Below are 14,304 nucleotides of genomic sequence, written 5' to 3'. Positions count from 1 at the left end.
GGGTACACATCGGTTCACTAAGACGGTCCAACAACAACGCACAGCCCCTATTATTGAGTACCTCAATGGGGGGGGAGAATGTTGGCACCTAGTGCCAAGACCTACTACCCTATATGCACACTTAGTAATTTGATCCAATCAATATGCATCAGCATGTCGCAATATACAAACCCACTAACCGATTTTCTCACCTATAAACAATTAGTAATAAGCATAAAACTATATCCAACCTATTAACCCAGCACTAATAGACGGCGCCAAAAGCAGAAGCAGCATATCAGCGGGAAGAATAACCGACTGACCGATGCAAGTAAAAACCAGCCAGCTAAGCCGAAATGCGCAAGCAGTACATGAACAAACAATCTGAGTCAGCAGACTCAGAGGTGGGTGACCCTGGCATTAACCTTAGTTTAGCACGTCCAGAACTTTGACCTTTCTTAGATTTAATGATGTATAATTAAGCATCTTATATAAGAGTTATTCTTCTGAAATAAAGACAGTTCCGAAATCAGAGTCAATCGTCTCGTTACTCAGTGTCCACGGCACTTAAAATCAACCTACTTCTAGTGATCCTGTGTAAAACGGTTCACAAGTAGAATCCGCGGCATACCAGTCTACTTCTAGTGTTGCTACCGTAAAACCGGACCACAAGTAGACCCCGCGTCATATCATTACTCCGAGTGTTGCTCCCTTGAAACGGACCACGAGGAGATCTCGCGGCATACCAGTCTAGCTCGAGTGTTGCTACCGTAAAACCGGACCACCAGCCGACCCCGCACTATCTAACCTACTTCGAGTGTTGCTCCCGTGAAACGGACCGCCAGTAGGACCGGCCGATAAGGAATCCGCCGAACCACCATCCCACCGGTACTTGAGGAAAACCACCCCAGGACTTCAAGCACGCCACATCAACTCATGCCTGATCACAGCAAGCGTCTGGCCAACCCGAGCAGTCCCTTGCAGAATCCAGGTAAATTTAGTCAGGACTATTTACGGTTTTGACTACGACTCCGGGACCTACCGTTACTCCCGTGAGTTCAAGTTTGACGTAGTTGCCGCATAACGCTCTACGGACGAACATTCGTCTAGAAACAGTTTTAGAATCAAATCAAACTAGTTCTAGGATTAAGGAAAAACCCAGAAAAACCTTAATCAAATCATTGGTTAAAAAAAACTTCAAACAAATAAGAAAAAAAACATAATTTTGTTAAATTAAATTACACAGTGTAACAAAAAAAACAAAAGTGAATGAACTTTTGAAGTGACATAGTAGGAATTGTTTATTGGGTCGTGTATATCACAAATGTTTGAAATATTTGTAACACCCTCAAAATCTTGATGTATGGTCAAAAAACCGTTTTTCGGGACTTCTTTGCCCAGGCAACGGCTTCGTGAGGACATCAGCTACCTGGTGTTCTGTGAAAATATATTCTAAAGTAATTAGTTTCTTTTCAATTTCTTCTCTTGAAAAATGGTACTTGATATCAATGTATTTTTATCGTTTGTGGCGTGCAGGATTATTAACTATACTAATGCATCCTTGATTATCTTCTAGTATTTTGATTGGTTTTTTTAATTTAAATTTTATACTGGAGACTAACGATTTTAACCATAAAGCTTATCTTACTGCTTCAAATAAAGCCATATATTCCGCTTCTGTCGAAGAAGCAGCTACTGAACTTAGTTTCTTCGTATTCCAGCAAATCACATTAGAGCTAAACATTTTAAATATAAATCCAGTTGCACTTTTTCTATCGGACACACTTCCTTCCCAGTCAGAATCAACATAGCCAATAATTGTGTAGTTAAAATTTTCGTTTTTGATAAAAGTTAATTTTAGATCAACAGTACCCTTTAAATATCTTAAAACTCTTTTCAGATTTTGCCATAATTCTAAATTGTTTTTGTTTGTATATCTACTAAAAATACTTATAGCTGTACTTAGATCAGGACGGGTACATAACATTAGATACATTAAACAACCAATCAGATTTCGGCACGGCGCACTATACTCTTCATCTGAGTCTAAGGTGTCATAATTCAACTTAGTTGGAAGTGGTGTCTGACTGCATGGCATTCTTCCATATTGAACTTCTTTAAAATATTATTAATGTATGCTGATTGACTAAGATATAAATATCCATCTCTTCTTTCTACTTTTATTCAAATAAAGTGTATAATTTCACATAAGTCTGCCATCCTGAATTTGCTCATTAGGAAGGTCTTAAGAGAATTCATTGGCAATCCCTCCGGAATCTTCATAAAGATTTTCTCTTTCAAAATTTCATTTAGGAATGCCGTCTTAAAATCCATATGGTGAACTTTTAAATTGAATTGGTTTGCTATGGATAGAATGAATCGAAAGCTAGATATTCCTGCAACTGGAGCAAATGTCTCATGATAATCTAACAAGTATTCCTGAGTAAAACCCCGAGCTACCAATCTGGTCTTATATTTAATTTGCTCGCCATGCTCGTTAGTTTTTATTGTAAACACCCACTTGCAATCAACAATATTCTTATCTAAAGGCTGATCAACTAAAGTCCAAGTTTCATTATAAGAATGCGAATCTAATTCCTCTTTTACAGCTTCTTCCCACTTAGTTCTGTCAGTTCGACGTTTAATATCATTGTAGTTTATTGGGATGTCATGACATAAAGTGTGAGCATTCATTAAGCAACTGTTTAAAGACCAATAAGACGTTTTTCGCTTGTCTTTTAATCTTTCACTTCTTCTGACTTCATTTTCAACTACTTTTAATTGCATACTAGGCAACTCTTCACCAATGATAATAATTGGATCGGAATTATTAAAAGTTGTTGTCTCACTAGGCTATTTATCTGATTCAAAATTATCAGATTTCTTATCCGTACTCTCATTCATAGACAGTACTCATAGACAGTTGTAAATTATTAATACTATCATTCTGAATACTTTCTACCAGTTCCATACTCTCATTCTGAAACTCTGAGTCATTTTCCACAGTCCTAGTGCTCTCATCAACAACAGCTTCACTCCAAAATCCTTTATTTAATTTAGATCCATTAATCATTTATCTAGCCTTTTCAGTTATGGATCTGACCATGCGTTCAGATACTCCATTTAATTGTGGTGTATGTGGAACCGTCAAATGGTATTTTATGCCTTTTTTGCTACAATAATCTTTCATCTCATTTGACAAATATTCTCTGCCATTATCGATGTAAAGATTCACAACCTTTAAGTTAAAATGAGCTTCACTCTTTGCGATGAAATCTTTAAAGAAGTGAAATACATCGGATTTATATGTCATCACGTAAGTTACACAGTAATGTGTATACTGATCGACAAAGATTACATAATAGTTTTTTCCATCAATACTAGAAGGAGTTATTGGACCACAAACATCTGAATGAATTATACATAAAGGCCTACGTATATGTTCTTTATTCTTAGTTTTTTTAAATGGAAATCTAGCTTGTTTACCATTTATACAAGCTTCGCATAATTCATCATTCAACCTAACATCTTTTACAAGTTTTACATCTTCAAACAAATTATTTAGTACAATTTCTAAAAACTTTTCCTTGCTAATGTGTCCTTATCTTTCATGCCACAAATGATAGTTTTGATTTATTTTTGAGTAAGTTACATATGCTTCATGGTTTATTTTTAAATAAACCATTGATATATTATTTTCACACGTACCTTCAAGAACTTCTTGTCCATTCATCGAAACGTGCACTCCCTTTGAATTGAGTTCAATTGTCATGCCTGCAGCTTGCATCTTCGAGACGGACAGTAAATTCTGTGGAACATCTTTGCAGAACAGAACATTTTCGAGTGTAATATTCGTATTAAGATTGCTGTAAAGTTCCCTTTGCAGAAGCATATATTTATGCACCTTGCTTTGCAATTGCAATCTCGATTGGCGTATCCAGGGTAGAATAAGTTGAGAACAGATTTATGTAATTTATCATGTGGTCTGAAGCTCCTGAGTCCAATACGAAGGATACATCAGCTTCACCTGTATAATTTCTGCCCTGCCTCAACATAAACGCACCTGTTTGGACATTAGCAACTTGTGCTTGTTTTTTTTTAACTTGGTTCACTAAACCCTTTTTGAAACTGAAGAAATCTTTCTTGAAGTGACCTTTCTTACCGCAATGGTGACATTTTAAATAGGATTTAAAGTTCTTCATGGATTTTGCCTTAAATTTTGATTTCAGATGCAATGCCTTTTATTTGTTGTTATTGAAAAATATCACTTGAAATACTTTATTGCTTGTGTCCTTGCTCAAATTCTTTATTTTAGTTTCATGGTCAAATAAGCCGTTTTTGACAAAAGAAAGAGTAACATGTTCGGCAGATAAAGTTTTTATCGCTGTAAAAACTCCATCATAATTTGAAGGTAATGTTAGAAGAAGGTTAGCTACTTTATCCACCTCCTCGATATTTGCTCCCGATGCCATTAATTCGCAGATTAATTCGTCAAATTTATTGAAATGAATAATGAGAGGAGTATCACCATTTAATTTAAATGTCAATAATTGTTTCCGCACTGAGAGCATAAATCGAATCTAATTTTTCAAAAATTTCTTTAGCAATCGAATTATTATCAGCAAATGATAAAAAAGAGTCGCTCAAGAATTCTATTATGACGCTTTTTGCTGACCTCTCTGCCTTTGTCCAGATCTCATTTACTTCTTGTGGTTTTTCCTTGTCAATAACAAATAAAACATCATTTTCAGCTAAAAGTGCCTTTACACGAAATTTCCATACGGAATATTTTTCACCACAAAAAGGTAAAATATTCTAGAACTTATTCATTTTTGTTCTACTATTTGGTACTTATTGAGATGCGTTTTCTTCAATTTTCAAATATATTCACACATATATGCATACGTTTATGACTCAGCAAATTATTTAATTGTGATTTTTTTTTTACTTTTGACTGTAATAAAAAGGCCTCCCAGGTATTCCACAATTAAATAATAACAATAGTTTTCTTGGTTTCTTGGTTTAAAATGATTTTTTAATCATTTTTCTTTTTTTTTTACTTTTTAACACAACTGGTCTGTTTCAAGTATGAGACTAAAGTGAAGTAAAAGTCAAGCAATAGAAATTAGTACACCTTTTGTGTTACCAGCTTGTGTTTGGTCAAGAATCTTTTGCTTATATAAAGTTGGTGTTTTTCAATAGAGATGATACTAGCTTGCAGTTATTGTAACGCTCAAGACCATTTTTTTGACCCTGTGCAGTCAGTTCGCTTACCTTTGTTGTAATGCAAAGGTTTGAGTTTGATGATTATATGTCAAACCTGTGCAAGGTCGCAGCATAAACTTTTGCACCGATTTACAGTGACTGAAAATAACTTGGCGTTACCACCACCATCAGAAAATCCTCCTCCAGCGTTAACGAATGAAGTCCCATCTACTTCACATGTATTGTATGCGAGGTCCCTAGAAAAGGTTTTATTAGCGACGTCGATCGTAAGCGTTCAAACAAAAAATGGCGAGCACATATTGGCCCCGGAATAACTTAGGCTATCACCCTGACCAGTCAGTGAACCTGAAAGATTGGGCCCTCCCAAATAACGTGCCATTAGCAGACCCATATTTTTATAAACCTCAGCGGATATATTAATCAGATATGTTAATTGGAGCTGAGTCTTTTTTCGAACTTTTGCCCGTTGGTCAAATTAAGCAAGCTCCGAACCATCCCATACTTCAAAACTCCTTGGATGGATAGTATTGGGAAAATATATGGCAAATTCGTCTACTCCTCAACAGCCGGTATCTAGCCTGAATTGCCAAGAAGAAATATTAGAATCAATAGACTACAATTTTAAAAAATTCTGGTCGTTGGAAGAAGTTTTATCATCTAAGAAGATGTGGTCGCCAGAAAAAGATTTGTATGAGGAAAATTATCGAAATACAACTATCTTATACAGCCTTCATTCGATATGAAATCAGACTTCCATTTAAGTCGGATCCAAGCGTCCGACAGACGCTCAAGAAAGAAGATTATCTCGAGATCCGAACTTGAAGAAAATTTATTTGCAATTTATGGAAGAATACGAATCCCTAGGTCATATGTCCCCTGCAAGCAATTATATTGTGCAGGCTCGACACCGTTACATATGGCACTGCACCAGACCCATTTCTGCCCATAAGGCGTTTGAAGTAGAAAAATACCGAGAAAAATACAAGCCCTCAAGCTGCTAAAGTTATTGGGTCTGACTTTTACGTCGACGACTTGTTAACGGGTGCTGGTTGCATGGAGGAGCTAAAGACACTAAGGTCTGAAGTAACTCAGGTTCTTCAAAACGCTGGGTTTGAAATGAGTAAGTGGATTTCAAACTCGCCTGAAATTACTGCATCCGAGAGCACCGTCAAGCCAATAACACGTTCGGACTCAGATCTGGCTAAGGCATTAGGAATCGCTTGGGTTCCCAAAGATGACGTATTTAAATTTGAAATAAATAGTTCAGTCATGGGTCAAAGGGCGACTAAGCAGAACATTCTTTCGATGACATCAAAGCTATTCGACCCGCTTATTAATCCCAATTATTGTTAAAGGAAAGGTCCTGTTACATAAACTGTGGCTTAATAAGCAAGATTGGAATAATGGATAGACTGCATTTGGAAACAGTGTAGAACAAAATTCAGCTTGCCTTATCACTGTTATAAAATATCTCAAGCATCGATGAGAGCCTATGGAGACTGCGTCTATATTGGTTGTAAATCAGCAGAAGGTATTAAAGCCGCAAAATCAAGCCTCTTATTAAAGTACCGATCGAACGAAGTATATATTGGTCAGTTTCAGAAGTTTGTCTTCATTGGATTCGTTCCCATCCATCGTCGTTTTCAACGTTCGTATCATATAGAGTTGCTGAGATTCAAGAGAGGATAGCACGTAGATGCATGTACCCACTAAACAGAGTCCGGCAGATATCGTGTCAAGAGGTGGTGCCGTAAAAAAGATGGTAGAATCGATCTGGTTTATAGATTCATCGTTTTTGACGGATCCGGAAGAAAAGTGGCCAACGAGTCCCCGGTTTGATACATCCGCTTTTGCAGATAGAAGCAAAAAAGAATACGGTCCGATTAACCGCAATGGTCTCCACCTCATATTAATTGGAAGTGATAGAAGGATTTTCATCTCACTTAAAACTGCTGCGAGGTTTATTTACATGTTCAGCTTTATAAAAATGTAAAAAATTTATTTGTAAAAATGAGTAGTTCCTTTTGATAGTGTACCTTCACTTTTCGAATATCAAGAAGTTTTTCATAAAATTGTCCAACTATCTAAACGAGCACGAGTATCAAGAAAAAATTTAAAAAATTCGAAAAAAACCTGGTTGTTAGCCCAAGTCTACAGAACTTAAATCCATTTTTCCATGAAGCTTTTCAGGTTGGGTTTACCTTTTCGTTGTTGCGGGTCGGGGGGCGACTAGATAATGCTCTTTATCGTAGGATGCCAAGTTTTCAGTATTGCTGACAAAGCGCTATGTTCGATACTTGCACGAATCAAATTTTCATGTGAGTCCACGAGCACTGGTGAGTCTCTTGCGACATCGTGTCTAAGTGCGTGATATTAGGCATGCGCTGTTTTAAATGAAAGCCTCATCTGATGACTCAAATCATGGGAGATTTACCCTTCAATCAAATCCGTGCTCTCCGCCCAATCTCCATATATGGCTCCATATTAAGACGACATTGAATATTCGTAGTAGGCCACCCTACATGTCCTACATTGCCCCTTTTGTTTATTTTGCGTCCAAGGCAGTTCATTTAAAAGTAGTGTCTGATTTGTCAACTGATTCCTTTTTATTGGAATATTAAAGGTTCGGTGGGCGCCGAGGATGTCCGCAGATCGTTTACAGCGACAACGTGACGAACTTCGTCGGAGCGGTTCGCAACTTCGCGGCAGCAAATCGAGAACGAAACGGATAAACTGCGACAATACGCATCAAAAAAATGATGAGTATTTGCGTTCATACCGCCGCGGGCTTCGCACATGGGCGGACTTTGGGAGGCAGGTGACAAACCTGCAAAGCACCTGCGAGCGGTGGGCAGCACGAGGTTGACCGCAGAGGAGCTGCAGACCGTTTTCGTTGCAGTCGCGACCGTGATGATCTCGAGGTCCCTGGTCGCCCTCAGCTATGCGACGGCGCAGCGTTGACTCCCGGGCACTTGTTGAAAAGCGAGCCGCTCATCGCCCAACCAGCACCGCGGACCTCGGAACAGCAGGGTCTAACGTTCTTGCGGCGATGTCGGCTAGTCTCGTCAATCAAGCAAATGTTTTGGCGGCGATGGTCCCGCAACGGGGCCGGTGAAGCGTTAAAAGATAAATAATTATTTAAATAATTATAATAGATAGATTAATGGAAAATGAAAAATAAACTAAAGTTATTTGGAAGTCTAGTATAAGTTAGCATTGGGCGGAGCAGGAGGTAAAAAAAAGTTCAGTTGCGCTCTCTTGTTAATTCGCCCCGCTTCGCCGCAATAGATAAGCTTGGCTTAATTTATTATTGAATATAGAGCGGGCGACGCGAAAAGAGACATAAAGTGCGAGCACGAGTGGACTCCCTTCGTTGGAAGATGAGCTTTCAACAGCATCTTGAAGGGGCTACAAGCGAAATTTGTTGACTACCCGCCTTCTAGCTCCGGACGCAGTCCTCAGAAGCACCACCTGACACACATCTCCGACGGCCATTTCTGTTACTCTCGAAAGGGGTCACTTTATTGGCGGCAAATTTTCGTCCTTCGCCAGCACGATGCATTCACAACAATGCCATGACTAGAGCCGCGGCATTTAGATCGTTTCTGCAAAAGGGTTAAATACTCTTTCTACCATCTGCACCAGAAAAATTTCTAAAGAAAAAGAGCGCATTGCCAAGCACCCAACCGGTTGATGTTGCGTTTTTCCAAATCTGGCTCGCTGAAACTAGAAGGAGGCCCTCCGTGTAGAAAATGATAAGGAGTGGGGACATCCAGATCAGAGGGAGGGGCTAACGAACTCGAATTAATCACTGCAGCAATATTTTACACAAGCGTGTGAAACTCGTCGGTCTTTAGTACAGCCGAGCCTACGACCCTGGTAAAATGATACTTGGCTGCCTTCAAATCAGCTTCCCAAAGTGGGGAAAACGGGAAGGGATGAACTCAGTGTTGCCAATTTCGCTTTTTTCCCTTCAAATCTGGCTTTTTATAAAGGCGGTTTGCTAGAAAAATTAAAAAACGGCGGGCAGCGGGAATTCTGACTTTTTTTGTTTTTGCGTATGATTGTTAGATAAAGTATAGTTTTAAGATTACCTTTCAAAATACCTAAATGTAACAAACATCTGATTCTGGTCACTTTAAATAGATCTAACGAGCAACGCGTCAGCTTAAGAGAAACTTAAAAAAAAATTTAAGAATGCCAAAGGACTGTAAACATAAAGTTCGGAATGCGTGGCTCAAAAGCGAAGACTTAGGCTTGTAGAGACGACACCGACAAAAGGCGAGTCTTGTGCAGTAACTGCAAATGCACAATTACCGCGTAGCTTTCCGATTTGCGCGCCCTTGCCGTGACAAAAAAACACAAAAGTGCTTCGGGTGGATTTTAACAACCCAACATATTAGATTTTGGGACTGTTGGGACTTGTGCCAGCATCAATTATCGTAATTATTACTAATTAGTTCTGTCAGTGTAACTAACCGCAGCGGTTCACTAATTGCCCATTTTCAGCAGTTCCGTATTCCTTAATTCTCCCAGATTCGCATGCGCTTTGTTGTTCTTTTGTAGCGCATGCACTTTGGGAGCTTTGGTGGAGCTTCTGCGCAAGCTCTTAGTTTTATGCACTTGATATGCGGCATTTGTTTTGGGGCTAAGTTGACCCATAATAAATATTGAAAATAGAAATTGAACCTTGTCTATTTAATTCGGCCGCTATCAAAACGCTGACAGCGTAATAGTGACTTTGCCAATCAAAACGATAGAACAGGAAGCGGGGAATTCAGGAATGCACTAGCTTTAATTTGCTTAATTGATTGTTTGGCTCCAAAGAAATTGGTGACGTTAAAGGACCAGATCTGTCGAGGCCTGATAGAAATGAATATCCTCAGTGCATGCAGAAAGGCGGCGGTGGACAGATCCCTCACCATCTCTAAGTAGACGGCCTTTGTCGTGAAACAGATGAAAACTCTGATGTAACATTATATGCTGACCTTGTTGCGAACGTCCGACTTATAAAAGAAAGGACCGCAAAAATCAATGCCGGTTACATTGAAGACCTGATAACCTTCCACTCTCTCCTTCGGAAGACCGCCCATTACAAGCTCCAACAAACGTGGCTTCATCCGAAAATATCTTTCGCATTTATTGATCGCCTTGAACACAGTCTTTCTCCCTCCAATCGGCCAATACTGAGAACGTATCATCGTTCATAACGATCGAGGTCCAACGTGCATGTTCTGCTCATGAAAGCTACGCAATGGCTTCTTGGCAAAATTCATGGGGGGACGACCATCGTAATCTAAGGATGAATTCGTTAGCCGCCCGTCTAGTCGAAGCAATCCAAACTGATCCAAAAAGAGGATTAACGAAGCCAGCGAGCTGGAGGAGGGAACCATTCCCATTGTCTGCAACGTCTTTATTTCATCACTCAAATGAGCGAGCTGAACAGCCCACAAAAGCATGCGAGTCCCCTCCTTGAGATCATGAACGGTAATTCCTTTATAACGGATCCTTCTACCAAACTTATAGACATACGCAAAAACTCGCTCCAGCCAGCTTTTACTTCGGCACAGGGTTCCACCAGAGCTCCAGAAGTAAGCGCCAGCCGCGGAAATCTTACACGTTGGATATGACTAAAAATCCGGGATAACTACTGCCTCTCCGTGTAAAAAGAGATAAGCTTTCATCCCAAGAAAGTTTCTCCAAACACAACTTTTGCAAGATTATTTTTGTCATACAACTAGGCCAAGCGGATTGTCCAACCGCGGTATTGATGATAAGACTGACCGTCGGGACGTGGACTGAAGAGCAGAAAAAGAAAGCAGCAGTTGATCAGTGGAAGGATCCCAAGCCAATCCCAGCGTTTTCGTCGTCCACGTAAAAATCTCGAAGCTAGGTTTCGGATCCTACTGGATAATCCTCGACCTCCTTATTAGCCAATTGGTGGTTGATAAATGGGAAGGTTTCTGGATTAAGGGCAAACCAGGTGATTTTGATGATGATGAATTTGCCCCACACAAAGCAGCTCGCAAAATAAACCAGCTCCAATAGCAAATCCACTCGCTTAAGCTGAAATTGAGGATCCGCTAGCTTTACATTGTCGGGAATTTTACAATAGGTTGATGTTGGAGGCTACCATCGTAGTTACTTGCGCCGAGTAGTCCGAGCATTACAAGCAGACTTGCACAGAAAACCCATCTGTAGAGAACCTTTCGTCACTTATACCAGATACAGACACCAGAGACCTCATCTTTCGTAGTTGCAGCTGTTTTGCCACCCTTAAAGTAACTAAGTGTACCTGCGGGCCAGAATCGAGCAGCGCTCGGTAGGGAGGTAGAACTCGGTAGGGAGGTAGAACAAGTGGTTTCCCCCCTGGGACCCCCCTAGGGATTCTCCCTTACAAAAATATCACAAAATCACAGCACCTAAAAAGTATGCTATGAAAATGTAACTCAAAACCTGTTGCTCCGCCCACCGCCTTTTCTCCTTTTCGTCCCTTGGTGGCCCCAGGGGGGTACCAAAGGGGGGCATGGGTGGGTCGACCCTCCAAAGTTAGTGGGGGTCGTTCATACATTTGGACTCGATTGGGGCACTCTAAATGGGTCAAAACAAGATTTTTCCTTCACGTTAAAACGAGGGACATCAGAATTCATTTTAGAGGTATGGTCTCTTGAGCAAAGTTTCTTATTTTGATCCCTAGAATCCAAAAATCATATGTGCCTAAGCGATTTTTCAATCGACCCACCCTAATATATATATATATATATGAGCGTTTGTATCACTCTGCAAACAACCGATGCAATAGTTATGTAATAGATGTTTCTATTTGTGCACTAATCACAAACCAAACAAGGTTTTTTTATGTTATCGATTAAGCCTGCGCGGCTTAATTTTCAATGGAAAATAATGAAACTAAGAGCTCAACCAAAGCGCAGAAGCTCAACCAAAGCTCTTAAATCCGCATGCGCTACAAATAACAACAAAGTACATGCGAAACTGCGAGACAGACAGAATAAATGCCATTCCAGCTTAACAAAATATCATTATTCTAATCTTATTTGCTAGTGGCTGTTTAGCCCAACAATCACATTAGCCATTTAGGCAGACATTTCGCCTTTAATGACGGCATCGGAGAATATGAACAATAGGATAAGCGCAACGAAGTTGTGCCAGCATCAGCTTGTATAATTAAGTTATATATAATACAGATTTTAGTTAATATCCAGTTAAGCCCCTCCCGAAAGCTTCAATTCCTAGATGTGTGATCCCAGTTGCCCATTCAATCTTTGGAACATCTTTTGAGCGTAGCTCGTGATCGTTCTCTAAAGTTTGGAAGCAGCTTAGGAAATCTTACTAACTTATATTTGATGTTGGCTGGTGAAACAATTTAAATTTGAAAGCTCTCGAAAATATTGCTCGACGCATCATTTGGGTGGAAATTATGTGAGAAATCGGTTTTTTTTTGTTGAATAGACTTCAAGCAACGGGCGTTGGCGTGTTATAAGCGTAAAATTCCATATAATAAGTTATGCAATTTTTTAATCACCTTAATCATCTTAAAAATTTGGGTTTACGTCAGTTTCCTTGCAATTGATAGGTTTTATTGTCTATTTAGCCAAGATAAACTTCGAGCCTTATATCCAGTTAAGCCCCTGGCTAGGCAGGACGGTTAATATTTACCAAACGGCCAGGAGTACATTCGATTTTTACACTAACATTTAATTGATCAAATGCCATCCAATTTTGTATGTGGAATGATGATTGGGTTACGAAGGGTTATGGTGAGGTTGTTGTGGAAGGCCTTTGTGATTCTACCATGTCATAGAAAAATGTTTAAAAGTGGAATAAAGACTTCAAAGAGGATCAAGGACAAGATACAAAAATCAAAGTCATCATGACAGTTTTGTTCGATTTTCGTTGTGTAGTGCAAAATGAATTCCATCCACTAGGCCAAACAACAATTATGGGCCAACTACTTTTGGTTTGTGCATCACCCATTTTCGTGCCCATTTCGCCAAGAATCTGACAATTATCGTTCCGCGGCAACCATATTCTCTTTATTTGGCTCTGTGTGACTCCTGGTTATTCCCAAAATACGAAAAACCATTCCGGGAACGTGATTCAAGTCGGTTAAGGAAATAAACGTTGAATCGAAGAAGGCGCTGATGGCTATGCCGGAAAGGGGTTATTTTGGCATGTTTCGAGGATTTGAAAAAACTTTGGAATAAGTGTATTTTATCGGAAGGAGATTTTTTTAGGAAGATTACTAGGGGATAAAAATGATTTAAAAAATATATCATGATTTTTAATTTATTATAAAATTTCACCTAAGTCCTTCTCTGTTCGCACGTTCAAACGGTTCATATTATATATAACTTATAAGTTAAACACTTGTGTTTTAGTTCCAATTAGATTTATATTAACTATTTATGTCCACAACGTTGTTCGCATTTTTACGTCTCCTTACCACTGTGACTGGCCATAATGGTTTTCAATATATATATATATATAGTATCAGACAATCGTATTGAAAAATATCTTACCTATATATATGAGAAAAGTCACTTTCAGCTCTGACGTTTCCTTTAAGTTGACCACTGACTGTGTTTTCTATTTGTTCGGTAAATTTTTTTAAATAATCCTCATTAAACTTATTACAGGTTTCTTTAATGCTGTCCCTCCATTGATGTAAGCGACCTGTTATACCCTGATATTCATGTAATTTTTCCATATTACTTTCCTATAAATTAAAGTTTGTTTCCCTATTGAAACTTAAACCACCATCGAATATGTATGATAATTAGGTTTGAAATATTTTTCATTGAACAGAAGCCATTTAGTAGTACTGACTTTTTATACACTTTAGAGGGTATTAAAGTTTTATCTAAAAGTTTGTGATGTAGTGAAGATGATTCCTTCGACCAAATGAACTGTATTAATTCTTGATCAGAATCACGTCAGAATGAAGTCGATTTCATAATTTCGCTCTGACCCCCTCTTTATCTTTTTTATCCTGCTAGGTGCACATTTTAAAGTTACCATATCAATCTTTTTCAAACGTCTTAGCTTTCGTCTAGGGATTGTAAATATTATCTATCTACT

General features: G+C 38.9%; 1 protein-coding gene across 4 annotated transcripts in view; it reads right to left on the bottom strand.

The window, feature by feature from the left end:
* Positions 1-14,054, bottom strand: part of LOC26514902 (proton-associated sugar transporter A) — a 226,373-nt gene extending 212,319 nt beyond the window's left edge. Inside the window, exon 1 of one of the 4 annotated variants that reach the window (XM_014910194.3) lies at positions 13,746-14,054. In XM_014910194.3, the coding sequence (XP_014765680.1) occupies positions 13,746-13,933 (188 nt within the window). In that variant the 5' untranslated portion in view covers positions 13,934-14,054. Of the gene's footprint in view, positions 1-3,687; positions 5,085-13,745 lie in introns of those variants that run through there. The other 3 variants (XM_032453847.2, XM_044715118.1, XM_032453848.2) reach the window with 3 other exon arrangements.
* Positions 14,055-14,304: the final 250 nt, after the last annotated feature.

Source organism: Drosophila ananassae, chromosome 2R, assembly GCF_017639315.1.
Source record: "Drosophila ananassae strain 14024-0371.13 chromosome 2R, ASM1763931v2, whole genome shotgun sequence".
Classification (NCBI taxonomy): Eukaryota; Metazoa; Arthropoda; class Insecta; order Diptera; family Drosophilidae; genus Drosophila; species Drosophila ananassae.
The sequence above is the reverse complement of the archived record's forward strand: the minus strand, read 5'-3'. Positions and strand labels throughout refer to the sequence as shown.